At 74.5% G+C, this 27,114-nt stretch overlaps 4 protein-coding genes across 9 annotated transcripts in view; 3 read left to right on the forward strand and 1 right to left on the reverse strand.

Annotated features, from left to right (window-relative positions):
• The window catches only part of TIMM10 (translocase of inner mitochondrial membrane 10), a 46,314-nt gene extending 41,978 nt beyond the window's left edge, over positions 1-4,336 (forward strand). Inside the window, exons 2-3 of the mRNA XM_054829045.1 lie at positions 3,124-3,264; positions 4,082-4,336. Of these exons, the coding sequence (XP_054685020.1) occupies positions 3,194-3,264; positions 4,082-4,283 (273 nt within the window). The 5' untranslated portion in view covers positions 3,124-3,193 and the 3' untranslated portion in view covers positions 4,284-4,336. The remainder of the gene's footprint in view (positions 1-3,123; positions 3,265-4,081) is intronic.
• Positions 4,337-5,435: 1,099 nt separating this feature from the next.
• Positions 5,436-9,742, reverse strand: RTN4RL2 (reticulon 4 receptor like 2). Its single transcript, XM_054829022.1, has 3 exons — positions 9,460-9,742; positions 6,995-7,479; positions 5,436-6,390 (listed from the first exon to the last, which is right to left on the reverse strand). The coding sequence occupies exons 1-3, from the start codon at positions 9,491-9,493 to the stop codon at positions 5,623-5,625; spliced, it is 1,287 nt and encodes a 428-aa protein (XP_054684997.1). The 5' UTR covers positions 9,494-9,742; the 3' UTR covers positions 5,436-5,622.
• Positions 9,743-11,855: 2,113 nt separating this feature from the next.
• SLC43A3 (solute carrier family 43 member 3) lies at positions 11,856-21,673 on the forward strand. 5 transcript variants are annotated; one of them, XM_054829016.1, is made up of 13 exons: positions 11,856-12,263; positions 15,558-15,776; positions 15,998-16,127; positions 16,700-16,746; positions 16,838-16,914; positions 17,020-17,112; positions 17,346-17,485; positions 19,530-19,639; positions 20,134-20,295; positions 20,411-20,489; positions 20,612-20,798; positions 21,020-21,143; positions 21,398-21,673. In XM_054829016.1, exons 2-13 carry the CDS (start codon positions 15,587-15,589, stop codon positions 21,664-21,666), a joined length of 1,608 nt encoding a protein of 535 aa, XP_054684991.1. In that variant the 5' UTR covers positions 11,856-12,263; positions 15,558-15,586; the 3' UTR covers positions 21,667-21,673. The 5 variants fall into 5 exon arrangements, with proteins under 5 accessions (XP_054684991.1, XP_054684995.1, XP_054684996.1 ...); XM_054829020.1 differs by having other exon boundaries at positions 20,223-20,295; positions 20,376-20,489; XM_054829021.1 differs by having other exon boundaries at positions 11,859-12,263; positions 20,376-20,489.
• A 2,332-nt stretch (positions 21,674-24,005) lies between these two features.
• PRG2 (proteoglycan 2, pro eosinophil major basic protein) lies at positions 24,006-25,954 on the forward strand. Of its 2 annotated transcripts, none has more exons than XM_054829038.1 (6): positions 24,006-24,026; positions 24,503-24,592; positions 24,700-24,878; positions 24,968-25,102; positions 25,295-25,406; positions 25,764-25,954. In XM_054829038.1, the coding sequence occupies exons 2-6, from the start codon at positions 24,532-24,534 to the stop codon at positions 25,820-25,822; spliced, it is 546 nt and encodes a 181-aa protein (XP_054685013.1). In that variant the 5' UTR covers positions 24,006-24,026; positions 24,503-24,531; the 3' UTR covers positions 25,823-25,954. The 2 variants fall into 2 exon arrangements, with proteins under 2 accessions (XP_054685013.1, XP_054685012.1); XM_054829037.1 differs by having other exon boundaries at positions 24,008-24,026; positions 24,499-24,592.
• The last annotated feature ends 1,160 nt before the right edge of the window (positions 25,955-27,114 follow it).

Here is a 27,114-nt window from a genome sequence, read left to right on the forward strand (position 1 = left end):
TGTCCCCCGCTCCCTTGGCATCGCCCCCCACATCCTTGTCCTCACCCCCTGTGTCCCCCGCTCCCTTGGCATCGCCCCCCATGTCCTTGTCCTCACCCCCCGTGTCCCCCACTCCCTTGGCATCGCCCCCCACGTCCTTGTCCTCACTCACTGCGTCCCCCGCTCCCTTGGCATCGCCCCCCATGTCCTTGTCCTCACTCACTGCGTCCCCCACTCCCTTGGCATCGCCCCCCACGTCCTTGTCCTCACTCACTGCGTCCCCCGCTCCCTTGGCATCGCCCCCCACGTCCTTGTCCTCACCCTCCGTGTCCCCCACTCCCTTGGCATCGCCCCCCGTGTCCCCTGCTGCCCCTGCCCCCTGGCCGTCACCCCCATTGCCCCCCACTGCCCGGGGGTCCCTCCCACCCTGCTGAGCTGCCGTTTCCCCGCTGCCCTCCTCCAGCCCCGGAGGGGGGTGAGGGGGGGTGCCGGGGGCGGGGGTGTCCGAGGTGGGGGTGTCGGCATCTCTCAGGGGCTCCATGCTGCTGTGGTCACGGCTGCAGGGGTGCAGGGCTGTCACTGGGATCCCCCCGGTACGCCCTCAGCTTGCCCGTGGCCCCCGTAGCCCCCCAGCCCGGCTACCTCCCACCCCTGTTCCCTTGGCCCCCTCCAGCCCTCGCACCCCCATTTCCCCACCCTGGGCACCCCATGCCCCTGGCCAGCCCCCATTCCCCGGCCAGCCCCCCCATGCCCCATCCCGACACCCCAATATCCCAGCTGCCCCCCCCGCCTCCTCCAGCCCTCCATGCCCAATACCAACCCCCCATTCCCCTCCTGCCCCCCCATCCCAGTCCCCTCCACGTCCCGTCCCAGCACCCCGGGACCCTTTCCTAACCCCCCCTTTACCCCCATCCCGGGACCCCCTATTCCCCCTCCCGACCCCCCGTGCCCCCGTCCCGACCGCCCCGTTCACCCTCCCAACCCCCCCACTCCCAGCCGGCCCCCCCAGCTCCCCAAACCGCCATCCTGACCCCCCATTCCCCCCTCCCCACCCCCCCATGTCCAATCCCGGCACCCCCAATTCCCCCTCCCGGACCCGCACGCCCCCTCCCACCCCCCCAATTTTCCCTCTCCCGACCTCCCGGACCCCCTCCCGGACCCCCAATTCCCCCTCCCACCCCCCAGCCCCCCCGAACCCCCCTCGCCCCCCGTACCCTCCCGCCCGCTCCCGCTCCCGCCCCGGCCGCTCTCGCCGGCCCCGCCCGCCCCGGCGCTATTTTTACCCGGCGGGGGCAGGTGCCGCCTTCACTCACCGCCCACCCGCGGGGCACGGGGCACGCGTGGGGCCGGCCGCGGGGCAGCGCGAGGGGCTGGGGCGGGCAGGGGGAGACGACACGGGGACACGCGTGGGGACGGGCAGAGACGGGGCGGACACGACACACGCCGACACTCCCGCCCGGACACCGGGGACACCCGAAGGAGCCCACGGGGGGACACGCGGGGCGGGGACACCCAGCCAGCGCCGTGGGGTCCCGGGGGGGGCACAAGGGGACATGGATACCCCAGAGGGGGACAGGGAGACTTGGGGGGCACGGGGACCCGGGGGACACGGCGGGACATGAGGGGTCACGGGCACACGGGGACACAGGGGCACAGACACGGGGAACACACCGAGACACACGGGGACACACGGAGGGCACATGGGAACACACGGGGGCACAGACACCCCAGGACACACGGGGGGTCACAGGCACACAGACACGCAGACACACAGGCACACGGACACACGGACACACGGGGGGTCACAGGCACACGAGGGACATGAGGGGCCACGGACACACGGGGTCACGGACACATGGGCACATGGGGTCACAGGCACACGGGGTCACGGACACACGGACACACGGGCACACGGGGTCACAGACACATGGGGTCACGGACACACGGACACACGGGCACACGGGGTCACAGACACACGGACACACGGGCACACGGGCACACGGGGTCACAGACACACGGACACACGGGCACACACACAGACACATGGGCACACGGGCACACGGGCACACACACGGACACACGGGCACACGGGGTCACAGGCACACGGGGTCACGGACACACGGACACACGGGCACATGGGGTCACAGACACACGGACACACGGGCACACGGGCACACGGGCACACGGGGTCACAGACACACGGACACACGGGCACACACACAGACACATGGGCACACGGGCACACGGGCACACACACGGACACACGGACACACACACAGACACACAGACACACAGGCACACGGGCACACGGGCACACAGACACACGGACGCATGGACGCATGGATGCACGGACACACGGGGGGTCACAGGCACACGGACACACATACGGACACACGGACACACACACGGACACACGGGCGCACGGACACACACACGGACACACGGACACACAGACACACACACACAGAGGCACACGGGCACACACATACACGGGTACACGGACACACGGGCACACACATACACACATACAGACACACAGACACACGGACACACGGACACACGGGCACACAGACACACAGACACACACACACACGGACACACGGGGTCACAGACACACGGACACACGGACACACGGGCACACACACACACACACACACACACGGGCACACGGGCACACAGACACACACACGGACACACACACGGACACACACACACACGGGCACACGGGCACACGGACACACGGGCACACGGACACACACAGACACACGGACACACACGGGCACACGGACACACGGGCACACACAGACACACGGGCACACACGGACACACGGGCACACGGGCACACGGTGCCTCCCGGACCGGCTCGGGGGCGGTGCCCGGTTCCAGCCCCGCCTCCTTCCATGCTGGCCCCGCCCCCTGCAGGGCAAAGGGCTGGCGAGCGCGCGCCTTCCCCTCCCACCGCCTCCCTGCCTCTCCTTGGCTGCCAGCGTCGCCACGCCCCCTTCCGCGGGGCCCTATCAGCGTTGGGAACGCGCCCCTGTTTCCCCACCCGCCTGGCTTCTATTGGATGAAGCCTGCGGAGAGGTGGGCCGGCTCTGCGTGTGGGCGGAAGCGCGGCGCCCACGTGGTTCCTGCCGGGAGCAACCGCGGGGTCCCGAACCGGGCCGTGCCGAGCCGAGCCGAGCCGGGCCGGGCCGGGCCGGGCCGGGCCGCCATGGACCCGCTGCGGGCCCAGCAGCTGGCGGCCGAGCTGGAGGTTGACATGATGGCCGACATGTACAACCGGTGCGCCCTGCCGGGGGAGCAGCGGGGGGCGGCGGCACTGGGGGGGGCGCTGGGGGGGAGGGGGGTGCCCGGGGATGGGGGGCGTTGGGGGGGGGATGGGGGCTTTGGGGGTGCCCGGGGATGGGGGGCATTGGGGGGGGGATGGGGGCTTTGGGGGTGCCCGGGGATGGGGGGCACTGGGGGGGGGATGGGGGCTTTGGGGGTGCCCGGGGATGGGGGGCATTGGGGGGGGATGGGGGCTTTGGGGGTGCCCGGGGATGGGGGGCATTGGGGGGGGATGGGGGCTTTGGGGGTGCCCGGGGATGGGGGGGCACTGGGGGGGGATGGGGGCACTGGGGGTGCCCGGGGATGGGGGGGCACTGGGGGGGGATGGGGGCTTTGGGGGTGCCCGGGGATGGGGGGGCACTGGGGGGGGATGGGGGCACTGGGGGTGCCCGGGGATGGGGGGGCACTGGGGGGGGATGGGGGCTTTGGGGGTGCCCGGGGATGGGGGGCATTGGGGGGGGGATGGGGGCTTTGGGGGTGCCCGGGGATGGGGGGGCACTGGGGGGGGATGGGGGCACTGGGGGTGCCCGGGGATGGGGGGGCACTGGGGGGTATCAGAGGCGCTGGGGGGCCCGGGGGTGCTGGAGGGGTGTTGGGGAGTGCTGGGGGCACAAAGGGGAGCCTGGGAAATGGGGGGGCGCTGGGGGTGCCTGGGGATGGGGGACACGGGGGGTGCCTGGGGATGGCGATGACACCGGGGGGACAGGAGGCGTTGGGGTGCTGGGGCTCGGGCGTCGTGCGTGGTGGGGCTGACGGCGCCGGTGCCGCGCAGGATGACGCAGGCGTGCCACCGAAAGTGCGTCCCCCCCCACTACAAGGACGCGGAGCTGTCGAAGGGGGAGAGCGTGTGCCTGGACCGCTGCGTGGCCAAGTACCTGGAGGTCCATGAGAGGATGGGCAAGAAGCTGACGGAGCTGTCGCTGCAGGACGAGGAGCTCCTCAAGCGCATGCAGCAGGGCACCGGCACCGCCTGAGCCCCCCCCCCGGCTCCCCGCTCCCCATCACCCCAATAAACTGGAGGCTTTGGGCCAGCTGGTTTGCTTCCCTCGCCCCCCCAAATCCGCCCCGTGGTGACGTGTTGGGATATGCGCTGAACCCAGCGGTGCCGGAGGATGCTGTTGGGGAGCCCCCCCTTGCTGTCCCCAGCTGCCACGTGCCGCGTCCTTGAGGGGGGCACTCCTGGGTGCCCCCCCTGTCCCCTATCCGGGCCCAGCCCTTGTAATCCCCGGGATTAGGCAGAGCTGGGCTGAGCCCCTCGTAATCCCCTGCAGGGTGGGGATGGGGCTCTGCCCCTCCCTGTCTGCTGCGGGACACCCGGGGGGGACACCCCACACAGGGACACCCCGAGACACCCAGCCCTGGTCGGGGACACGGGGACCACGCAGGGACACCTGCACAGGGACAGCCAGGGGGCAGCTCCTGGGGACGGACACGGGAGCGGGGACAGCCCAGAGACACCCACACCCGACGGGGACCGCGCGGGGACGGCCGCAGATGCCTGGGGAGGGAGCACGGGGACGCACAGACATACCCACACACCCGCGGGGACAGTCGGAGAGGACAAGGGACACCCACACCCGGAGAGCTACCCCAGCACAGGGACACCCCGGCTCCGGGTGAAGGACACCTGCAGAGGCGCTCCCCCGGGGTGACACCCACGCACAGGGGCCCGGGCCACGGGTGGGCAGCGTCCGTGCGTCTGTCTGCCTGCGCGCAGCCCGGTGGTGCATGCACCGTGCGCGTCGGCGCCTGCCGGGAAGTGGGTCAGGCTGTGCAGGGTGCGGGTGACAGAGCGGGTGACGGCTCTGCGGCCCCGTGGCTCCCGTTACACCCGCCACCCGCCTGCGGCGACAGCACCCTGCGAAGGGTGCGGGGCACCGGCGGCACGGGTGTGCGCTGCACGGCGGCGGGCGCTTGTGCGTGCACGCCCTGCGGCTCGGGGTGCAGCGCCGCGGGGGGGTTGTCTGTCCGTCCCCCCGTCCGTCCCCGCAGCGAGCTCTGCACGCCTCGCTGCCCTCCAGCCGCAGCGGTGCTGCCATCAATATTTCAGGAGGCGCAGGCGGTGACCTGGAAAGGCAGCGGCCCCCCCATGCCCCCCCCCAGCAGCCAGGCCCCGCTCTCCCAAAATAAGACCATTTTTAATAAATAGTTTCCCACTTTTCGGTTCCTGTTGGGGGGTTTTCCCACTCAGGATGGAGGGGACCCCCCTGCACCCTGTGCCTCCCCCCCCAGCCCCGGCCGCCCCCCGCAGTTCTAGGGGCTCCCCCTGGGGAGAAGGGGGGCACAGACCCCCGTGGGGTGCCGGGGAGGGGCTCAGAGCCGGGGCAGGAGCAGACCCAGGAGGGGCAGGAGGATGTGGGGCTGGTGGGGGGCGGCGGTGGCCGTGGGGGCGCAGGGCGCCCGGGGGCAGCGGGCGTCCCCGGGGGGGCCACGGGAGTCGCGAGAAGGGGGGGGCGGCCGGGGCTGGGGTCCCCGCAGGTCATGGGGGGGCAGGCCGTCGCGGTAGAAGGCGGAAGGCGGCGCGGCCGGGAGGGTGCCGGGGCGACCCAGCGCCCGCCCAGGGGTGCCCATCACCGCCACCCCGCCGCCGCCACCATCGCCATCTTCCTCGTCCTCCTTCTCCTCCTCTTCCTCCTCTTCCTCCTCCTCCTCCTCCTCCTCGGGGCAGGCGTCGAAGTCGCGGGGGCGGAGGTGGCGCAGGTCGGTGCCGCGGCGGTGCGGGGGGCTGGCGCAGGGCACGGGGGAGCTGGAGACGCGGGTGCGCCGGAACCAAGCCCAGAGCGGGCGAGCGCGGCAGTCGCAGGCCCAGGGGTTGGCGTTGAGGCGCAGGAACTGCAGCGCGGGCAGGGCGGCCAGCGGGTCCCCGGGCAGCGCCGCCAGGCTGTTGTTGAACAGGTAGAGGATGGTGAGGCGGGCCAGGCCCCGGAAGGCGCGGCGGTGGATGGCGACCAGGCGGTTGGCGTGCAGCAACAGGCGGTCCAGGCTGGGCAACCCTCGGAAGACGCCCTCCGATAGCACCCGCACCCGGTTCCCGTGTAGGAAGAGGTGGCTCAGGTTGGCCAGGTCGGCAAAGAGGTCGTCCTGCGGTGGGGGGGGAGGAGGGGGGGGCAGAGCGGGGTGGGTACGGGGCGTGCGGCCCCACCGGGGAGCCCCCCCAGCCCGTGTCGCCCCAGGTCACCTGGAGACCTGCCCACGGGTGTCCCGCAGAGCCCGGCCCCGTGTCCCCGCTCCACGGGCTGCACCCGGAGCCCCGTGTCCTCGTCCTGCAGGCGTCGCCCGTCGCCCTTCCCCGTCCCCCTGCTCCACCACGGGCGTCACCCATGGCCTTGTCCCCCATCCCAGCCCCACGGGCATCACCCGCGGCCCTGTCCCGCCTCCCTGCTCCGGGGGCATCGCCCTTCGCCTTGTCCCGCGCGTACCACCGAGAGCCCGCTCCCCCGTCCCTGCCCTGCCGGTGTCACCCGTGGGGCTGCCCATCACCCTGCCCCGAGCCCCCGCTCCGTGGGTGCCGCCCGTCACCTTGCCCTGCGGGCGTCCCATGGTACCCGTGCCCTGAAGGCATCGCCCACCGCCGCCCTGCCCCACGGGCACCCCCTTTCCCCAGGCTCGCCCCCGAGCCCCGCCCCACGGGCACCCCACGGGCACCCCGCGTCTGCGCCGGGGCAGCCCCAGGGCCGTGTCGGACCTGGAGGTAGAGCAGCCCGTTCTCCTGCAGGTAGAGGTACTGGAGGCTGTGGAGGCCACGGAAGATGGTGCTGGGCAGGCTGGCCAGCTGGCACCGGTAGAGGTGCAGGGCCTGGAGGCGCCGGAGGCCGTGGAAGGTGTCGGGGGCCAGGACGCGGAGGTGGGGGTTGTCACCCAGGTCGAGCTCCTCCAGGGCGGGCAGGTGTCGGAAGGTGCCCGGCTGGATGGAGGAGATGTTGTTGGAGTAGAGCCAGAGGGTGACGGTGCTGGGCCCGAAGGTGCCCGCCCGCAGCGCCCCGATGACGTTGTTCTGCAGGAAGAGGCGGCGGGCGCCGGGCGGGAGCCCCGCGGGCACCGAGGAGAAGTTGTTGGCCTGGCAGCTGACGGTGGGCGGCGAGACGTAGCAGGTGCAGAGCGCGGGGCAGGCGGGCGCCCCGCCGGGCACCCACGCCAGCGCCGCCAGCAGCAGGGCCGCCAGGCGCCCGCCTGCGGGCACAGCGGGGCGTCAGCGCGGGGCATCGTCTGGGGCGCTCGCCCCGGCCCGGCCCCGCGCGCCCACCGCCCCGGCAGGGACCTCCCAGGCAGCGGCCCCCCCCCCCCCCCCCCGGGGCACGGGGCGCCCTGGGAACTGCACCCCAAAGAGCCCCCCGGGGCCGTGCCCACCCGCATGGCCACGGTCCCCTGGGAGAACCCCAAGGCCATGACCCCCCCATAGGGCTGGGCGCCCCTAGGAGTCCCCCAGGACCGTGCCCACCCCAAAGGCCTGGGCGCCCCCAGGAGCCCCCCGAGATGCACGTCAGCCCCACAGGGCTGAGCACCCCAAAAAGTAACTGCAGCCTGGGATTGTGCTCCCCCGGGACCCCTGGGGCCGTGACAGCCCCCTGCGGCCAAAGTCCCCTGGGACCCCCCGCTGGTCCCGGGCCGCACTCCCACGGGACCGTGCCCACTCCACGGGGGGCCACGATTCCCCCGGGGACACTCCACGTGTACACACCCCCCCTGGACCCCCCTGCCTCCCCCTAACTCTGGGGGGGGGGTTGGTGTCCATACCCCCCCCCCCTCCCTTCCCACGCGTGCCCCTCCGACAACGGGGCGGCGCCACGTGCGCGCGTGCCGCGGCCACGTGCGGGGCGGGGCACGCGTGGGCGCGGGCTGACGCTCTCGCCGGTGACACGCGCCGCCGCCGCTCCGGGTGTTCAGCGTCGCCGCTTCTCTTCCCCCCCCCCCCCCCCCCCCGCCCCAACTCCGTGTCCATCCCCCCACTTCTCTCCCTTCCCCCCCCCCCCCCCCCCCCTTCTCCGCTCCACGGCTGCAACCCGAGAGCTTCATCCATAATTCAGCCCGGCGGCCTGGCCCCACGCCCGGGATGCGTGGATGCTCCCAGCCGCCGGTACCGGGGGAGGGGAGAAGGGGGCTGTGGCCCCCCCCCCCCACCCGGTGCACCGGAGGTGCACCGGGTGGGGGGGGGGGGGGCCCACAGCCCCCTTCCCCCCTCCCCTGATGCGCCACGGGAGGGGGGGACACACACACACACGACACACCCCCACCCACCCACGGAGGCGTCCGGCGCAGCTGCTCAGCGCCGCCCCCCTCCCCCGGCGCCCCGTGCCGGCGTGCGCCCCCCACCCGCGTCCCATCTGTCACTCCCCCTCGCCGCGGGCTGACTCAGTTGGGAGCTGAAGTCACCGGTTCCCGGGCATCGTTTTTTTTCCCGTGCCAACCCCCCCCCCCATGCCCCTCCCCCTCCTTCTTCTCCCCCCCTCCCCCCCAGTCCTGGTACGGAACCGTCGCGCCACTCGTCGGTACCCCCACGGAGCCCGCGGTACCCACCCGCGAAGTGACCCGGGCACTCTCTGCACCCACACGGTGCACCGGGTGTGGCGTGGGGCACCCCACACGCCGGGCCGTGCATCCCAGGGTGGCACCGGGCACCCCGTGGGTCCCGGGGCAACCCCACGGCGGGTGGTGAGTCCTGGGTGGCACCGGGCAACCCCGTGGGCACGCTGGGATGCGCCGGGGCTGCACCCGCACCCCGGGTTGCGCACCCCAGGGGGGGCACCGGACTCCCCGTGGGTCCCGGGGCACCCCCACTCCGGGCTGTGAGTGCTAGAGCTGCAGCGAGCGCCCCGCGGGTCGCGGGGCACACGCACGTCGGGCTGGACCGGCACCGGGCACCCCGTGGGTCGTGGGGCACCCCCACGCCGGAGCTGCACCGGGCAGCCCGCGGGTCGCGCACCCTTGGGTGCCCCGGGGCTGCGCCCCCACGCCGGGCTGTGCGTCCCGGGGCGGCACCGGGCTCCCCACGCACCCCGGGGCACCCGCACCCCGCGCTGCCGCGGGCACCCCCAGAGCCCCGGGAGCACCCCGAGCCGGGACCGTGCCCTCCGGGGTGGCACCTCGGGGGTCGTCCCCCCCGCCCCGGGTTCACCCGACACCCGTGGGCCCCCCGCCCGTCCCCACGCCTACCTTGGGGCAGGTCCCGAGCCGTGGGGGGCCGCATGGCGGGGCCGCCGCTCAGGCGCTGCCCGCTGCCCGGGGGCTCATGGCCGGTGCCGGGGGGGCTGCTCGCCCCCTTCCCCCCCCGCCGCGCCGCCGGGAGCAGCAGCAGCAGCAGCAGCCGCCGCCGCCCCGGGGCATGGCACGGGTGGGCACGGGTGGGCTGCGGGCACGGGTGGGCTCGGGCTCGGGCTCGGCACGGCTCTGCCCGCGGCTCCGGTGGGGCTGAGCCCTGCCCCGCGCCGCGCCTTATCCCGGGGCGGCCGCGCTCCGCCCCCCGCCGCCGGCCCCGCCGCTTAACCCTTCCCGGGCCGGCCCGCCCCGCTCCACGCGGGGGGGGTCCACGGGGGACCCTCGGCGGGGAGAGGGGGACGCGCTGCGGGTGCCCACGGGGGGAACCCCACGGGGGACGTGGGGCCCGGCAGTGGGTGCCCCCCGCTGGGGACGGGCGGGGGGACACGAACGACCGCGACACGCACACTGTGAGCGCGGGACACGGCGAGCGGTGTCCCCTCCCTCGTCCCACGGTCTCGGGACTCGCGCCGGGCTGTGGTGCCCTCACGGACCCCGGGGACCCCGGCCGGGGCTGCCCACGGGCGGGTGGCGCGGGGTGGGGTGGAGGGGGGCCGGGAGCCCGGCACCCAGGGGACCGCCGGGAGGGCGTTCGGCGGGAGGACGCGGCGCTCGCTCCACACCCACGCAGGACCGCGGCGCTGTCCGTGGTCCCGAAGCCGGAGCTGTCCTTGGTGCCGAGCGTGCGGCTCCCACTCGGGACAGCGGCAAACTCCCCCCGCGTGGGGCTGCGCCGGCGGCCGACGGGATGTGGGGTGTATGTGCCTTGCGGCGGACCCCACGCAGGTACCCACGTGGGGTGGGGAGGGGGGCACGCGTGGCCGCGCCAGGCTGCGGCGGCACAAGCTGGCACCGGCGGCGTGTTTGCGGCGCCGTCTCCGGCGCGGCTCCCGGCGAGCGAAATACCACAAGCTGGCGCGGCAGGCGCGGCGGGCACCCGTGGGTGGGGGTGTGGGCGGCGCGGGGCTGACTCAGGGGCCGCCATCCGCTCCCCACCCCACCGGTGCCCCCAGCATCCCCGCCACGGGCCCACGGCCACCCCGGCAGGGGCACCCCCCGGAGCTGTGCCGGGGGAGATGGGTGCGCCCCACCCTGCGGGGGTCCTGGACGTACCCACCAGTGGGTGCCCGTGCCCACCCGCCTGCGTGGGGACGGGGACAGGGGGGCCGCTGCCACCAGCTGGGCCCAGGGAGGGCAGAGATGGGTGGTGGGGGTCCACGAAGGGACGGGTGGAGGGTGGCCGGGCGGGCAGAGGGAAGGGCAGGAGAGGGCAGGAGGGCTGGCAGGACGCGGGCAGGGCAGGTGATGGGCAGCGGGACGGGTGGCGGGACAGACGGACGGCAGAACGGGCGCGAGGACGGTGCAGTTGTGGCTGGAGGGGGACGGGCGGGTGGGCGACGGACAGACGAGTGGACAGGCGACGGACAGACGGGTGGGTGACGGGCAGACAGGTGGGTGACAGACAGGTGGGCAACGGACAGACGAGTGGACAGGTGACGGACAGATGGGTGGGTGACGGACAGACAGACGGATGGGTGACGGACAGACGGGTGGGTGACGGACAGATGGGTGGGTGATGGACAGACAGATGGGCGGCTGGCGCAGCAGATGAACGGCTGGCTGGAGGGGTGGGGACGGGACGGGTGGCTGGGAGTGCCGACGGATGGGCGAGCAGGCGGACGGAGGGACGGAGGAGCGGGAGGACGGACGGATGGGGGAGCAGGCGGACGGAGGGACGAGGGAGCGGACGTGACGTGGGTGGCCAAGGGGAGGGTGATGGGAAGGACGGGGGGGGGGGGGGTGTCCCAGGTAGGGTGCAGGCGGGGGGGCACGGGGCCAGGCCGGCTGCGGGGCGGGTGCCAGGGACAGGCAGGTGACAACACGCCCGGGGCGGGGACGGCAGCGGGCAGCAGCGGGCAGCAGAGACGCGGGCAGGGCCTGGCAGAGCACGGGTGGCGTGGCGCGCTGGGGGTGCCCCGGGGGCCTGGCCAGGGGATGCCTCTGGGGTGGCACAGCCGGGGGTGGCCGGGGCTGGCCCAAAGTTGACCCAAAGTTGGCCCAAAGGTGGCCCAAAGGTGGCCCAAGGTGGCCCAAGGTGGCCCAAAGGTGGCCCAAAGGTGGCCCAAAGGTGGCCCGAGGTGGCCCGAGGTGGCCACCGCAGAACATCTCAGGGACACCAGGTGAGAAGGGACACCTGGAGATGGCGGGGGGGGCACAGGGATGACGCGGGGGGGCACACACGTGGGGGCACGGGGATGGGGTGGCAGAGGGGTGACACACCCACGGGTGGCACCGGCGTGGCACCGTGGGGGGGCACGCGGGGGGCGGGCAGTGCCGCGGCACGCCGCGGGGAGGGGTCTCAGCCGGGACAGCCCCTCCCGGGGCGGACCCACGGGGTGACCCGCCGGGGCCGCCTCCCGCGTCCCCCCACGCCGCGACCGCGGGGCGGGGCCTGGACACTCCGCTCCGCACTGCCCCACCCGTCCGCCGCTGGAGAGGGGCGAGCAGCACCGGGACCCACCGGCAACACCGGGATCCACCGGCAGCCCCGGGACCCGCGGGCAGCACCGGGATCCACCGGCAGCACCGGGATCCACCGGCAGCCCCGGGACCCGCGGGCAGCCCCGGGACCCACCGGCAGCCCCGGGCCGAGCCAGGGCCGGGGAGCTGCGCCAGTCCCTCCCCGCCGCGCCGGGCCGCGGGTGAGCAGTGCCCGGGGATGCGGCGGGGCGGCGGGAGGAGCCGGGCGGGGCGGGAGGGCCCGGATGGTCGCAGCCCCCCCCGGCGGGAGGCAGCGGGGTGTCCCGCGTGGGGGGCTGGGGGGCCGCGTGGACGCGATCGGGGCGGCGCTGGGGGGTGCGCGGCGGGCTGGGCCGTGGAGCTGCGCAGGCCCCGGGGCCCGGGGCAGGGCTGTGCCTGGGGGGGGTCTCCCCCCTGCCCGTCCCCCTGCCACCGTGTGCCCCGCACCCACACACCCCCCCCCGAGCACCCCCGGGCCTCGCAGGGTGCCCCGGTGCCCCCGCGGCGTGGGGCGGGCTCTGGGCGCTGGCACGGCCGTGCCCCACGGCTGCCCACCCTCAGGGGCACGCGTGTGTCCCCCCGCCACCCGGGCACGGGCACAGTCCCCACGGCCGGGGCTGCCACCGCCGCCCCTACCCCTGCTCCGTGGGGCACAGGCGCTGCCCACCCCGGGGCACCCCACACCCCACACTGCCCCACGCCCCACGCCCCACGCAGAAGGGCAGCGAGGCGCGAGGGGAACCAGCCCCGCAGCAGCTTCCGGAAGAGCCACCCGGTCGCTGCTGGGCACCGGGCAGTGCCGGCAGGGCAGGGCTGGCCTTCCTGGAAACAGGATCTGAAAATGAAAGGGGATGTGGGAGCTGGGCCGGGCCCAGGCCAGCCCGCGCCCTCCAGGATGCTGCTGGGGGGGGGTCAGCCCATGTCCCCATCTGACCCCCCCGTCCGGCTCGGGGTGAGCTGGGGGGACACGGCAGGGCCAGCACGGCTGGAGGGGCTGGAGCCACCGGTTCCCCCCCCCAGACCCTCCTGCTCCCCCCTGGGGGGCTCACCAGTATGGGGGGCGACAGCCCAGTACGGCTGGGAGACCGGCGTGGCTGGGGCTTGCCAGTACGGCACCCAGGGTGGGTGTCTCGGGGGGCCCCAGGCAGCTGCCCGCCGCGGCAGCGGGTGTCACCGGCAGCGCCAGGAAGGCGACGGCCCCAGCCCCCCGGTGCCCCCCCAGCGGGTGCCCAGCCCCTGCGCCCCGCGGGGCGGCTAAAGATAGCGCAGCCCCCCCCGGCCCGGCGGGATCCGGCACCACCTGGCCCCCGTGCAGGGTTAATCTTTAGCGCCGGCGCTGTAATGAGGCCTCATTAACGGCCATCACAGCCGGCCGAGGGGAACGGGCCCGGGGAGGGTGACACGGGCCTGGGGAGGGTGACACGGGCCCGGGGAGGGTGACATGGGCCTGGGGAGGGTGACACGGGCCCGGGGAGGGTGACATGGGCCTGGGGAGGGTGACACAGGCCTGGGGAGGGTGACATGGACCTGGGGAGGGTGACACGGGCCTGGGGAGGGTGACACAGGCCTGGGGAGGGTGACATGGGCCTGGGGAGGGTGACACGGGCCCGGGGAGGGTGACATGGGCCTGGGGAGGGTGACATGGACCTGGGGAGGGTGACACGGGCCTGGGGAGGGTGACATGGACCTGGGGAGGGTGACACAGGCCTGGGGAGGGTGACACGGGCCCGGGGAGGGTGACACGGGCCTGGGGAGGGTGACACGGACCTGGGGAGGGTGACACGGGCCCGGGGAGGGTGACACGGGCCTGGGGAGGGTGACACGGACCTGGGGAGGGTGACACGGGCCCGGGGAGGGTGACATGGACCTGGGGAGGGTGACATGGACCTGGGGAGGGTGACATGGGCCCAGGGAGGGTGACACGGACCTGGGGAGGGTGACATGGACCTGGGGAGGGTGACACGGGCCTGGGGAGGGTGACACGGGCCCGGGGAGGGTGACACGGACCTGGGGAGGGTGACACGGGCCCAGGGAGGGTGACATGGACCTGGGGAGGGTGACATGGGCCCAGGGAGGGTGACACGGACCTGGGGAGGGTGACATGGACCTGGGGAGGGTGACACAGGCCCCGGGAGGGTGACACGGACCTGGGGAGGGTGACATGGACCTGGGGAGGGTGACACAGGCCCCGGGAGGGTGACACGGACCTGGGGAGGGTGACATGGGCCCAGGGAGGGTGACACAGGCCTGGGGAGGGTGACACGGGCCTGGGGAGGGTGACACGGGCCCGGGGAGGGTGACACGCTGACACACTGACACGCTGACACACTGACACGCTGATGAGGGGCCATGGAGTGCGTGCGGGGGAGAGGGACGGGGGGGAACACGGGTGACGGCAATGGGGGACGTGGCCTGGGCGCCTGTGACACCCGGCAGCGGGTCACGCCGGTGACGGCGAGGCACGGGAGGTCCCGGGCAGGCGGGTCGGGGGTTGACAGGGACGGATGGGTGCCCAGCTGTCCCTCAGGCGTGGGGCTCCCCGGGGGGGGGTGCGGCCCGGCAGGGTGGCGATGTCCCCAGTGCGGTGGTGGGGGCCGCAGGGGGTGGCAGCGTCCCCGAGGGACGTGTCGCGGTCCCCAGCAGGGTCCCTGGGGGCACAGCGGGGTCCCCGGGGCGGGGGGCACAGGGTCCCAGAGACGTGACAGCGTCCCCAAGAGCCGTGCCAGGGGCCCCAAGGGCTGTGTCAGCGTGCCCGGCAGCGTGCCAGCGTCCCCGGGGAGCGTGCCAGGTTCCCAGCGACCGTGCCAGCTCCCGGGGGGTGCCGGTGTCCCCAGGGGGGTGTGCCAGCATCCCCAGGGGGGTGTGCCAGCATCCCCAAAGCACGTGCCAGGGTGCCTGGCAGCGTGCCATGGTCCCCGGGGGACACGCCGGGCGCCGGGGGAGGCGGCAGGTCCCTGGGACGGGCTGCCATGGGAGATAAGGAGGCTGCGGGGGGGGTCTGGCATGGTGGGGGGACCGAGCCGCTATCGGGTGCCGGCAGCCCCGGGGGGCCCACGGGTGCTCCCAGGAGATTAACGGGGGGGGCTGTGCCCGCAGGGGGTGCAGGTGTGCGCGGCGCGGGTGCGCGCGCCGGGGTCCAAACCCTGTGGCGGCGGCGGTGACAGCGGGAGGGTCTGGCCTCGTGCAGGTGGGTGGGGGTACGCGGGGGCGCAGGGGGTTACCGGCACACGTGCACGCGTGTGCAAAGCCCCATCTGCAAACGGGGTCCTTGCCTGTGCACCAGCGCACGCCGGGGACCGGTGCCAGCCACCGGCGGATGGGGACAAGGGGCCGAGCCGGGACCACGGTGGCCTTTGCCCGGCTGGCCGCACGCTCCCACGTGCCCCCGAGCCCCCCCGCTCTGGGTGCCGGGGGGGTGTCACGCATGGGTGCCAGGCAGGCTGTGATGCCCTGCCCCGGCGTTTGTCACCCTGCAGGTGTGGCGGGGACGCCCCAGGCCGGTGACATGGCGGGGGGGGGCGCGGGGTTGGCCAAGCGCCTGGGGACCTTCTTCTCGGGGGTGCTGGAGTGCGGGGCCTTCTGCGGCATCATCTTCGGCTGGGCCTCCCTCGTCTTCGTCCTCAAGGACCTGGGCTACTTCAGCGACTTGTGCCAGCCCAACGCCACCCACAACCGCAACGAGACCCTGCTGCGGGGTAAGGTCCCCGTCCCCCGGCCACCGCTGCCGCCCTGCCTGGTGTCCCCCCGCGTGCTTGGGACCTGCAGTGCCGGTGGCCTGAGGCACCGCGTGTCCCGGTTGCCCGGTGCCCTGTGGTGGCCCCGGGTGACCACCGCCCCAGCCCCTGGGTCCCCCACTGTGCCCACGCCCTGGGGTGCCCCGCGCCCTGGGGTGCCCCACGTCCCCGCGTCCCCGCAGGCTGCAGCCGGCAGGATGGACAGTTCGCCCTGGTCTTCACCATCGGCTCCTTCATGAACAACTTCGTGACCTTCCCCATGGGCTTCATCTTCGACCGCTTCGGCACCACCGTCGCCCGCCTCATCGCCATGTGAGTGGGCGGGGGGGGGGGGCAGCACGGGCTGGGGCACCCATGGGTGCCCAGGGGGGTGGGGGCTTGTTGGTAGGGTGCTGGTGGCGGAGGTTGGGGTGGGGGATGTCGCCGGGAGCGGGGTGTTATCGAGGCAGCCAGGCAGGGTGGGGCAGGCAGGGCCCTGCCTGCACTGGGGGGGGCACCCACGCCGGCTGGGGGGGCACCCGCGTCAGCCCTGGGGGGCACCCATGTCAGCCCGGGGCGATGGCTTTGGGGCACTGGGGGGGCACAGCCCATCGTGGCGCCTGTGCCCCCAGTGCCACCGAACATCCCCAGCGTGTCCCATGCCCCCCCCCAGCCCAGGGGCCCCCGCTGCCCCCAGCCCCTCACACGCCCTCGGGTCTCCCCAGCGTCCCCAGGGCACCCCCATAACCGTAGGCCCCCCCCACGTCCTCACGTCCCTTGGCCCCGGGGGTGCCAGGTGGCGGCGGGACACCCATGAGATGTCGGGGTGCTGGGTGCTGATGTGACGGCGGTGCCGGGGTGCGGGGGTGCCAGCTGCCCCCCCTGACCCCATCCCCACGTCTCAGCTCCCTCTACACCGGCGGGACCCTGCTCGTCGCCTTCTCCACCCCAGGTGAGACCCCGCGGGCAGCAGGTGCCCCAGCCCTGGGGGGGACGACCCAGCGGGGACCCCCCCTTGTCCCCGCTGACCCCCGTGTCCCCAGAGCTGGCGGTGCTGCTCTTCCCGGCCATGTCCATGCTGTCGGTGGGCGGCATCCTCCTCATCCTCACCAACATGCAGGTGAGTTTTCCCGGCACCCTGACCCCCACCCGGTGGCCGGGGAACCCTGCGTTGGCGCTGGGGGGGCCCTGACGGCGCGGGGGGGGGGGTGTCTCTCCGTGCCAGGTGGGTAACCTGTTTGGGAAGTACCGCTCCATCATCATCACCCTCTACAACGGGGCCTTCGACTCCTCCTCCGCCATCTTCCTCATCATCAAGGTGGGTGCGGGGGGGGGGGGTGGGGGACGTGGCGGTGCCGGGGGGGTGGTGCTGGGTGCCCCCAGGGGCCCGTGCCCCGCACAGGCGCCGCGGGGAGGGCTGCGGACGGCGCTGGGGACAGTTGGGTCAGCACCGCTGGGGCCGCACGTGGGGACATGGCGGGGGCTGGGGGGAGCCTGGCCGCGGGCCGGGGCGATGGCGGGTGGCCGGCCTGAACCCGTCCCTGTCCCCAGCTGCTGTACGAGCACGGGCTGTCCCTGCGCACCATGTTCCTCTTCATGGCGGCCTGCAGCGCCTGGCACCTGCTGCGCACCCTCTTCCTCATGCCCCGCACCCGCATCCCCTACCCGCTGCCGCCCGCCTACGACTACGGGTAGGGGGGCCCTGCTGCACCCCGCAGGCGGCGGTGCCTGCCCCATGGGGGGTGGCGGTGGCACCCGTCCCACGGGTGGTGGTGGCTGTGGCAGTGGCGTCTGTCCCGTGCGCGGTTGGTGGCACGGGTGGTGGTGATGATGGTGGTGCCCGTCCTGTGGGTGCTCGGCCCTGCGGGTGGTGGCGGTGCCCGTCCCATGGGGGGTGCTGGGTCCCATCCCGTGGGGGGTGCTGGGTCGATCTCATGGGTGGTGCTGGGTCCCATCCCGTGGGTGGTGCTGGGTCCCATCCTGCGGGTGGTGGCGGTGCCCGTCCCATGGGGGGTGCTGGGTCCCATCTCATGGGTGGTGCTGGGTCCCATCCCATGGGGGGTGCTGGGTCCCATCCCATGGGGGGTGCTGGGTCCCATCCCGTGGGGGGTGCTGGGTCCCATCCCATGGGTGGTGCTGGGTCCATCTCATGGGTGGTGCTGGGTCCCATCCCATGGGGGGTGCTGGGTCCCATCCCATGGGGGGTGCTGGGTCCCATCTCATGGGGGGTGCTGGGTCCCATCCCGTGGGTGCTGGGTCCCATCCCGTGGGGGGTGCTGGGTCCCATCCCATGGGGGGTGCTGGGTCCCATCTCATGGGTGGTGCTGGGTCCCATCCCGTGGGTGCTGGGTCCCATCCCGTGGGTGGTGCTGGGTCCCATCTCGTGGGTGGTGCTGGGTCCCATCCCGTGGGTGCTGGGTCCCATCCCGTGGGTGGTGCTGGGTCCCATCTCATGGGGGGTGCTGGGTCCCATCCCGTGGGGGGTGCTGGGTCCCATCTCATGGGGGGTGCTGGGTCCCATCCCGTGGGTGCTGGGTCCCATCCCGTGGGGGGTGCTGGGTCCCATCCCATGGGGGGTGCTGGGTCCCATCTCATGGGTGGTGCTGGGTCCCATCCCGTGGGTGCTGGGTCCCATCCCGTGGGGGGTGCTGGGTCCCATCCCGTGGGTGGTGCTGGGTCCCATCCTGTGGGTGGTGCTGGGTCCCATCCCATGGGGGGTGCTGGGTCCCATCTCATGGGGGGTGCTGGGTCCCATCTCATGGGTGGTGCTGGGTCCCATCCCGTGGGGGGTGGTGGGTCCCATCCCGTGGGGGGTGGTGGGTCCCATCCCATGGGGGGTGCTGGGTCCCATCCCGTGGGGGGTGCTGGGTCCCATCTCATGGGTGGTGCTGGGTCCCATCCCGTGGGTGCTGGGTCCCATCTCATGGGGGGTGCTGGGTCCCATCCCGTGGGGGGTGCTGGGTCCCATCCCGTGGGGGGTGGTGGGTCCCATCCCATGGGGGGTGCTGGGTCCCATCCCGTGGGGGGTGCTGGGTCCCATCCCATGGGTGGTGCTGGGTCCCATCCCGTGGGTGCTGGGTCCCATCTCATGGGGGGTGCTGGGTCCCATCCCGTGGGGGGTGCTGGGTCCCATCCCATGGGGGGTGCTGGGTCCCATCCCGTGGGGGGTGCTGGGTCCCATCTCATGGGGGGTGCTGGGTCCCATCCCGTGGGTGCTGGGTCCCATCCCGTGGGGGGTGGTGGGTCCCATCCCGTGGGGGGTGCTGGGTCCCATCCCGTGGGTGCTGGGTCCCATCCCGTGGGGGGTGCTGGGTCCCATCCCGTGGGGGGTGCTGGGTCGATCTCATGGGTGGTGCTGGGTCCCATCCCGTGGGTGGTGCTGGGTCCCATCCTGTGGGTGGTGCTGGGTCCCATCCCGTGGGGGGTGCTGGGTCCCATCTCATGGGGGGTGCTGGGTCCCATCCCGTGGGGGGTGCTGGGTCCCATCCCGTGGGTGCTGGGTCCCATCTCATGGGTGGTGCTGGGTCCCATCCCATGGGGGGTGCTGGGTCCCATCCCGTGGGGGGTGCTGGGTCCCATCCCGTGGGTGCTGGGTCCCATCCCATGGGGGGTGCTGGGTCCCATCCCGTGGGGGGTGCTGGGTCCCATCCCATGGGGGGTGCTGGGTCCCATCCCGTGGGGGGTGCTGGGTCCCATCCCGTGGGGGGTGGGGTGATGGGGTGGGCGGTGCCGCAGGCTGCAGTGCCCGGGGCGGTCCCAGTCGTACCGCACCTACGAGGAGAAGCGCCCGCCGGAGGAGGCCCCGCCCCCCGAGGAGACCCCCCTGGAGCCCAGCGCACCCAGAGGTGCCGGGGGCGGGGCTTGTTGCGGGGGGCGGGGCGGGCTCCTCTCGGGGGCGGGGCCACGCGGGGGACTGGTGGGTCTGGGAGGTGGGCGTGGCCGCAGGGGCGAGCTGTGGGCGTGGCTATGCAGATGGAGTGAGCGGGGCGTGGTGAGGCATGGGCGTGGTCATGGCATGGGCGTGGCTATGCAGATGAAGCGTGTGGCTGGGGCGTGGCTATGCAGATGAAGCAGGTGGCTGGGGGTGTGGCCATGCAGATGAAGGGGGGTGGCAGGGTGCAGGGGTGCACGGGTGTGGTCAGAGCATGGGCGTGGCTATGCAGATTAAATGGGTGGCTGGGGGCGTGGCTAAGTGGGTGTGGTCGACATGGGCGTGGCTATGCAGAGTAAGCGTCTGGCTGGGGGCGTGGCTATGCAGATGAAGGGGCGGAGAGCCCGGCGGGTGGGAGGGGCCGGGGCGGGGCCGGGGGCGTGTCCCTGCCCTGACGTCAGTGCGCAGGGGGCGTGTCCCCGCCCGGGGCGTCCTTCGGGGCCTGCGTGCGCTCGGGGGTCTTCGCCTGGCACGTGGCGTGGCTGTCGGTCATGCAGCTGCGGCATTACCTCTTCATCGGCACCCTCAACCCGCTGCTCGAGCGCCTGGCGCGCGGAGACGCCGACCTGGGTAGGGCGCGGCGGGGGCACGCGACCGGGGACGCCCCTTGGAGGGGCCCGGCCCCCGCCCTGACGCCGCGGCCCCCGCAGTGAGCAGCTACACCAACGCCTTCGCCTTCACCCAGCTCTGCGGGGTGCTCTGCGCCCCGTGGAACGGCCTCATCCTCGACCGGCACAAGCGGGGCAAGGCCCCCCGCCCCGACGGTGAGCGGGTCCCCGGGGGGAGGAACGGGGACGGGGGGGTGGGGGGGGCTCGCGGCTGGGCCCTGCCCTCGCCGTGCCCGGGGACGCGTCGCCTCCGCGGCCTGACCGCGCCGTGCCCGCAGGAGCCCTGGGCGCGCTGGCCGACCTGCGGGCGTCCGTGCTGTCGCTGGCGGTGACGGTGACGCAGTGCGTGCTCTTCTCGATCTGCGCGGCCGTGCCCGTGCTGCCCGTCCAGTTCGCCACCTTCGTGCTGCAGGTGATCAGCCGCTCCTTCCTCTACGGGGGCAACGCCGCCTTCCTGGCCGTCGCGTGAGTCCTGCGGCCGCCGCGGCGGGGGGGCGGGATGGGGGCGGCGGGGGATGGCGGCAGGGTCGTCGCGGGGGTCGCGGTGGCGGGGTCGGGGAGGGGGGGGGCGGTGGCGGGATCGGGGGGCGTCGGGGGGCGGGGTGGTGGCGGGGGGGCGTGGGAGGGACAGGGTGTCGGGGTGGGGGCGTCGGGGGGCGGCGGTGACGCGGTGGGTGGCCGGGCAGGTTCCCCCCGCAGCACTTCGGGAAGCTGTACGGGCTGGCCATGGCACTGTCGGCGCTGGTGGCCCTGCTGCAGTACCCCTGCGTCGCCCTGGTGCGCGGGCCGCTCCGTGGGGACCCCTTCTACGTGAGTGTCTGCCCCGCGGCCGTCCCCGGCAGGGATGGGGGTCCCACCCCACGGGGAAAGGGGTCCTGCCCTGGGGGTGCCGCCTCACGGTGGGATGGGGGTCCTGGCCCGTGGGAGGGTGGGGGTCCTGCCCCTTGGGGGGTGGGGGTCCCGCACCTAGCGCAGGGGACCTGGGGGGGCTGTGGGGCTGGCCCAGGACACCCCCTTGGGTGGGGTGAGCCCCCCGGCCCCGTGCCCTGACGCTTTCCCCCCAGGTGAACGTGGGGCTCATCGCCGTGGTGCTGGTGGCCTTCGTCAGTCCCGTGGTGGTGGCCCGCGAGTGCCGGAGGCGAGCCAAGGAGCTGGAGGCTGCCGGCACCCCCCTCGCAGCCCCCCCAGGCGCCGAGACCCCCACCGAGCTGCCCCACTGAGCCCCGCACCCGCCAGGGGCTGGCCCAGCACCCCGTTTTTCTACTGGAGTTGGGGGGGGGGGGTGCTGTGCCAGTGGGGTGGGGGGTGTCTGCGGGGGAATAAATATCGGTGACCCCTCTGCTCGCTGTGCTGCTCCCTCCCTCGCCCCCAGCCGCTGGGGATTCTCCAGTGTCCGCTGCGGGGCTGGGCACCCCGCTGCCCCCAGGGCTGGGGGCACGGACCCCTCCCACGGACCCCCGGGGCACGCGGCCTCAGGGCCCCTCTGGTTACTGGGTCAGGGACGGGGGCCACTGCGGGGACTGGGGGGGCCATGGCAGCACCCCTGGGTGCCCTCGCTGCTGGAAGGTGGAGGAAGGGGCGCAGCTGGAAGCAGAACTCGCTTCCCCAGAGCCCACGTGGGGACAGGGGCCAGCGTCACGGCCGTGGGGTGGCCCCCAGTGGCCCCTGCGCCCCTCCCAGTGCTCCCAGTAGCCCTGGGTGCCCGGTGCGGTGGGCGGGGGTGCGGGTGGTGAAGAGGCGGCGGGGCTGGGTGGGCCCCGTGTTCCAGGGCCTGGTGTCCTCCCACTGCGACGACCCCCACTGCCCCCCCCGCCCCAGCGACGGTCCCGATCCGGAGCACGCGACGGGTGTAGGGGTGCGCCAGGTCCAGCAGCTCCTGGTTGCGGGTGACGCCGTGCCCCGAGGCCAGCTGCCCCCCCCAGCCCATCCCCAGGGGGACAGGGCACGGCTTGGCACCCCCCGGCACCCCCCCGGCACCTGCCAGCACCCCACGTCCCCCTCACCTGGGCACCCGCGTTGGAGGGGAGCTCGGTCACCATCACGTAGCCGTGCCCACAGGGACCTCCCGGGGTGGCAGGGGGCTGGCACCGGGGGGGGGGGGGGGGAGTGCTGGCACCGGGGGGGGCCTCTGCCACCCGCCACCGGCCCCAGGGCACACGGCACCGGCCCGGCGGGGTGGGCATGGCCCCTCTCCCCAGTGCCCAGGGCCCAGGGGTGTCCCCACGGTGTCCCCGTGGGGTGGGCAGCGCGGCGGGCACTCACCCGGGGGGCTGGCGGAGGCCGAGCCCAGCAGGGCCAGGACGAGGAGCAGGCAGGGCTGCATGGCGCGGCTGGGACACCGGCACCCTCGGGCTCCCTCGGGAGATGCCGTGTCCCCGGTCACCCTCGGCCACCCCCAGCATCACCCCGTCCTCCCCACGTCCCCGGTGCCACCCCCCATGCCCCGGTGTCCCTCTGCCCCCCCCCTGCTGCCACCCCCACCGCCCCCAGCCCCCTCCTGCCCCCCATCCCTGGCTCCCCGCTGCCATCCCCGGGGCCACCCCGTCCCCCCCATCTCCCCCTGGCACCCCAGGGCCACCCGTGACAGCCTCAGTGACACCCACCCGGTCCCCAGCCCCGGCAGCCGGGGGCTGAGCCCTCCCCGCCGTCCCCGCTCCTCACCTGGGACTTGGGGGGCTCTGCCCGCTGCAGGCTGGGGGGCTCTGCCCGCTGTCGCCAGCCGCAGCCCCACCATGGCCCCCACCCGCCAACTGCTGGGGACACCCTGGGGGGGCACCCCACTGCCTGGGGGGTCCTGCCTGCACCCTGCCTGGCCTGCCCGGCACGTGGGGCACCCAGGAGATGGGAACAGGGGGCTGCGGGGTGGGGGGCGCACGGCACAGGGGTGGGGGCTGCGGGGTCTGGGGTGCACAGGGCACGGTGGGGGGGCTGCGGGGGTGCGTGCGTGGGGTGCAGCGGGTCCCGGGGGTGCTGGGGGGGTTGGGGTGCTGATACCATCTCCCGCCGGGCAGCGCTTGCCCAAGGGCCGTTTCCTCCCCAACGGCTGCGGCCCCCAGGGTCCGGCCTGGCCGTTGGCCCACAGCCCCCCCCGTCCCATCCCCCCCCGGTGGGGTTCACGACCCAGCACCCCACAGCCCCACCCCTGGGCTCTCCGCACCCTCAGCCCTGCAGCCCCCTCCCTTGGCCCCCTGCACCCCTCCTCTCTGCACCCCACACCCCCACAACCCCCAGCCCTGTGCACCCCCAGCCCAGCAGCCCCCTCCCTGGGGCCATGTGCCCCCCAAACCCCCCCACAGCCCCCGCCCTGCGCCCAATGCCCCCCAAACCCCCTCACAGCCCCATCCCTGTGCCCCGTGCACCCCGAGCCCCACCCGGGGGACAATGCACCCCAACCCCCCCCCAGCCCCCACCCTGTGCCCAATGCCCCCTGCACCCCGTGTCTGTGCACCCCCACCCCGGTAACCCTCTCCCCTGGACCAAATGCACCCCGTGCGCTGGCCAGGCAGGGTGCAGGCAGGGTGCAGGCAGGGCCCCCCCGGGGTGCCCCCCTCCCCGTACCCAGCGGTTGGGGGCCGCGGCGGGGCTGGCGTGGCGCAAGGCTGCGGTTGGGGACACGTGGCCCCGTCACTGCTATAAGGGTGACAGCGGGCAGAGCCCCCCAGCCTGCAGCGGGCAGAGCCCCCCAAGTCCCAGGTGAGGAGCGGGGACGGCGGGGAGGGCTCAGCCCCCGGCTGCCGGGGCTGGGGACCGGGTGGGTGTCACTGAGGCTGTCACGGGTGGCCCTGGGGTGCCAGGGGGAGATGGGGGGGACGGGGTGGCCCCGGGGATGGCAGCGGGGAGCCAGGGACGGGGGGCAGGAGGGGGCTGGGGGCGGTGGGGGTGGCAGCAGGGGCAGAGGGGACAGGGGATGGGGTGGCGCTGGGGACGTGGGGAGGGACAGTGGGGACACGGGGGGCAGGAGGGGGGTGATGGGCACGGGGTGGCCCCGGGGGTGCCCGGGGACACGGGGGGTGTGGAGTGGCACGGGGGAGCAGGGGGCGGTGGGGGTGGCAGCAGGGGGGGGGCAGAGGGACACCGGGGCATGGGGGGTGGCACCGGGGACGTGGGGAGGACGGGGTGATGCTGGGGGTGGCCGAGGGTGACCGGGGACACGGCATCTCCCGAGGGAGCCCGAGGGTGCCGGTGTCCCAGCCGCGCCATGCAGCCCTGCCTGCTCCTCGTCCTGGCCCTGCTGGGCTCGGCCTCCGCCAGCCCCCCGGGTGAGTGCCCGCCGCGCTGCCCACCCCACGGGGACACCGTGGGGACACCCCTGCCCGCCTCTCCCCGCACCCCATGTGCCCGGGGTGACCCCCGCCGGTGCCCCCAGCTCCCGCCAGCCCCGAGGCGGAGGACGCGGCGCTGGAGGTGCCGGAGGAGGAGGAGGAGGACGGCCGGTGCCCGCTGGAGAGCGAGACGCGGGCGCTCAGCATCCCCAACGCGCTGGGTGCCACCACCACCTTCCGATACGTCATCGTCACCAGATGCCAGTCCTTCCGCAGAGCCCAGGTGACGGGGGACGGGCGGGGGGGGTCGGCGTGGGGGGCACCCTGTGCTACCGGGGCGTCCCCCTAACCGGCGCGCGTCCCGCTCCGCAGCGCACCTGTGCCCGGTGCTACCGTGGGCGCCTGGCCTCCATCCACAGCTACAGCATCAACGTCTTCCTGCAGCGCCAGGCACGGCTCTGCACCAACCGCGGGCAGGTCTGGATCGGGGCCATCACCTGGCCTTTGGTAAGGGACCCCCCCGCGCATCGACCCACCGTCCCGCCCCGGCCTCGTGGTGCCCCGCACCGGCCCGGGGGCACCAGCCCTGTCCCCTGACCCCCTGTCCCCATGCCCACCCTGGGCGCCCCGTCCCCGTCCCCCTCCCTGCCATCCCCCGGTGCCGGGGGGTGTCCCCATGCCCTTGACCCCCGTCCGCAGGGCCGCAGGCTGAGGTGCCGCTGGTCAGACCGGAGCGCCTGGAACTACTCGTACTGGCTGCGGGGCTACCCGCTGCGCTCCCGCCGCTACTGCACCTCCCTCTGCACCAACAGTCAGTGGGGCGCGGGGGGCACGGGGGGCACGGGGGGCGTGGGAGGGTGTGGGGGGCACGGGGGCGTGGGAGGGCATGGGGGGCACGGGGGGCGTGGGAGGGCACGGGGGGCACAGGGGGCACGGGGGGGGCTGTGCTGGGAGCACCCCACTGGTGAGTGGGGAGGATGCTGGGGCACGCTGGGGGGGGCTCGGGATGGGGAGGTGGTACCCGGGGGACTGGGGATGGTATGTGGCAGTTTGGGGGGCTGGCACCGGGGGGGGGGGGGGGGGGCGGTCGGGGCCCTGGGGGGTGGGGCTGGTCCCTGGGGCAGTGGGTGCCGTTGGGTGCCGGGGCTGACCCCCCTCTCCCCCCCAGACGGTCGCTGGAGAAGCCTGCGCTGCCGGGTGAGGCTGCCCTTCATCTGCGAGTACTGAGCGGCTCAGCCCCCCCGGGGAGCCCCCCAGCCCTGTGCCCCCCCCGGGCACCCCCCTGCTGCTGTCCCCCGCTGGCCCCGGGGCAGGGGGCTGCACCCCCACCCCCGATCTCAATAAAGTGCCAGCTTTCAGCACCCACCTCTGCGTTGGGGACCTGGGGGCTGGGGCCGTAACGGGGGCGGTGGGGAGCACCCTGGGGTGCACAGTGGGGGAGGTTTGGGGACGGGGGGGGTGTCCCTTGTATCCTGCACAGCCCCTGCACGGGCAATGGGGGGGGCACCCCAACACCGGGCCCCGTGGCCACCCCCAGGTCGGTGGCATCACCTTGACCTCCCCTTCCTCTGCCCCTGCGCCCAACCCTTCCCACCAGCCCCCCCAAACCACCCCTCGCCCCCCCCGCACAGGCTGGAGACGGCTGGGTGCTGCGAGCCGAGGGTTTATTGGGGTGGGGGGTGCAGCCCCCCGGCGTGGGGCCGGCTGGGAGCAGGGAGGTGCCGGGGGGTCGCAGCAGTGGGGGGCACCAGGGGGGGGGGCTGAGCCCCTCGGTACCAGCAGGTTAAGGGCAGCCACCCCGGCAGCCCACGCGTCCCCAGCTCCCGTCTGGCGGGGGGGGGGGGCTTCGCCCCTGGCACCCAACAGCACCCACTGCCCCAGGAAGCAGCACCCCCACCCCCCCAGCCGGAGAAGTGGGAGCTGCAGGGACCCGGGGTGGGGGGGCGTGGGGTGGGACCCCGCGGCCGGGGGGCACCTGCTGAGGGGGGCACTGGGCGCTTGGGTCAGGGGGGCAACGGGGCTGGGGCACCCTGGGGACGGGGGACAGGGCCGGGACCCCCGGGGTGGGCACTGGGGACGGCGCAGGCAGTCGGAGCCCAGCGGGGGTCCCGGCGAGCCCCTCACCGGCCCCGGGCCACGGCCCCGCTGCAGACGAGCGCGGGCTGCAGGTGGGGACCGGGTTCCCGCGGGGGCACTGGGCGTCCCCGTGCTGGGGTCCACGGGGTGCCGGGGGTCGGCAGGGTGGCACCCAGAGGGCTGTGTCCCCCCCCGGCACCCCAGCCCCGGTGCCCACCTGGGTGGCCCTCGCGGGACGTCCCTGGAGCCCTGTGCCCCTCTGCCCCCCCCGGGGCCACCCCCACCTGCCTTGTGCCCCTCTGCCACCCCCAGTGTCACCCCCCTCTCCCCACGTCCCCTGTGCCACCCTCCCGCGTCCCCCGTGTCCCTCTGCCACCCCCGGGGCCACCCCGTGTCGCTCACCCCCATGCTGCCCCTCTGTCCCCCCCGTGTCCCCCCCGTCC

The sequence above is a fragment of the Grus americana genome, chromosome 5 (genome assembly GCF_028858705.1).
Source record: "Grus americana isolate bGruAme1 chromosome 5, bGruAme1.mat, whole genome shotgun sequence".
Lineage (NCBI taxonomy): Eukaryota > Metazoa > Chordata > Aves > Gruiformes > Gruidae > Grus > Grus americana.

What these genes read in the sequence shown, in the direction of transcription:
- RTN4RL2 (XM_054829022.1), bottom strand. Translation starts at nt 9,493, where the DNA reads ATGCGGCCCCCCACGGCTCGGGACCTGCCCCAAG. An exon ending in GGCTCGGGACCTGCCCCAAG is followed by an intron (nt 7,480 to 9,459) that starts GTAGGCGTGGGG and finishes CTGTGCCCGCAG; the next exon opens with GCGGGCGCCTGGCGGCCCTG. An exon ending in ACGGGCTGCTCTACCTCCAG is followed by an intron (nt 6,391 to 6,994) that starts GTCCGACACGGC and finishes CCCCCACCGCAG; the next exon opens with GACGACCTCTTTGCCGACCT.
- SLC43A3 (XM_054829016.1), top strand. Translation starts at nt 15,587, where the DNA reads ATGGCGGGGGGGGGCGCGGGGTTGGCCAAGCGCCTGGGGACCTTCTTC. An exon ending in TCATCCTCACCAACATGCAG is followed by an intron (nt 16,915 to 17,019) that starts GTGAGTTTTCCC and finishes TCTCCGTGCCAG; the next exon opens with GTGGGTAACCTGTTTGGGAA. An exon ending in GCCGCCTTCCTGGCCGTCGC is followed by an intron (nt 20,799 to 21,019) that starts GTGAGTCCTGCG and finishes GTGGCCGGGCAG; the next exon opens with GTTCCCCCCGCAGCACTTCG.
- PRG2 (XM_054829038.1), top strand. Translation starts at nt 24,532, where the DNA reads ATGCAGCCCTGCCTGCTCCTCGTCCTGGCCCTGCTGGGCTCGGCCTCC. An exon ending in GGCCTCCGCCAGCCCCCCGG is followed by an intron (nt 24,593 to 24,699) that starts GTGAGTGCCCGC and finishes CGGTGCCCCCAG; the next exon opens with CTCCCGCCAGCCCCGAGGCG. An exon ending in CACCTCCCTCTGCACCAACA is followed by an intron (nt 25,407 to 25,763) that starts GTCAGTGGGGCG and finishes TCTCCCCCCCAG; the next exon opens with ACGGTCGCTGGAGAAGCCTG.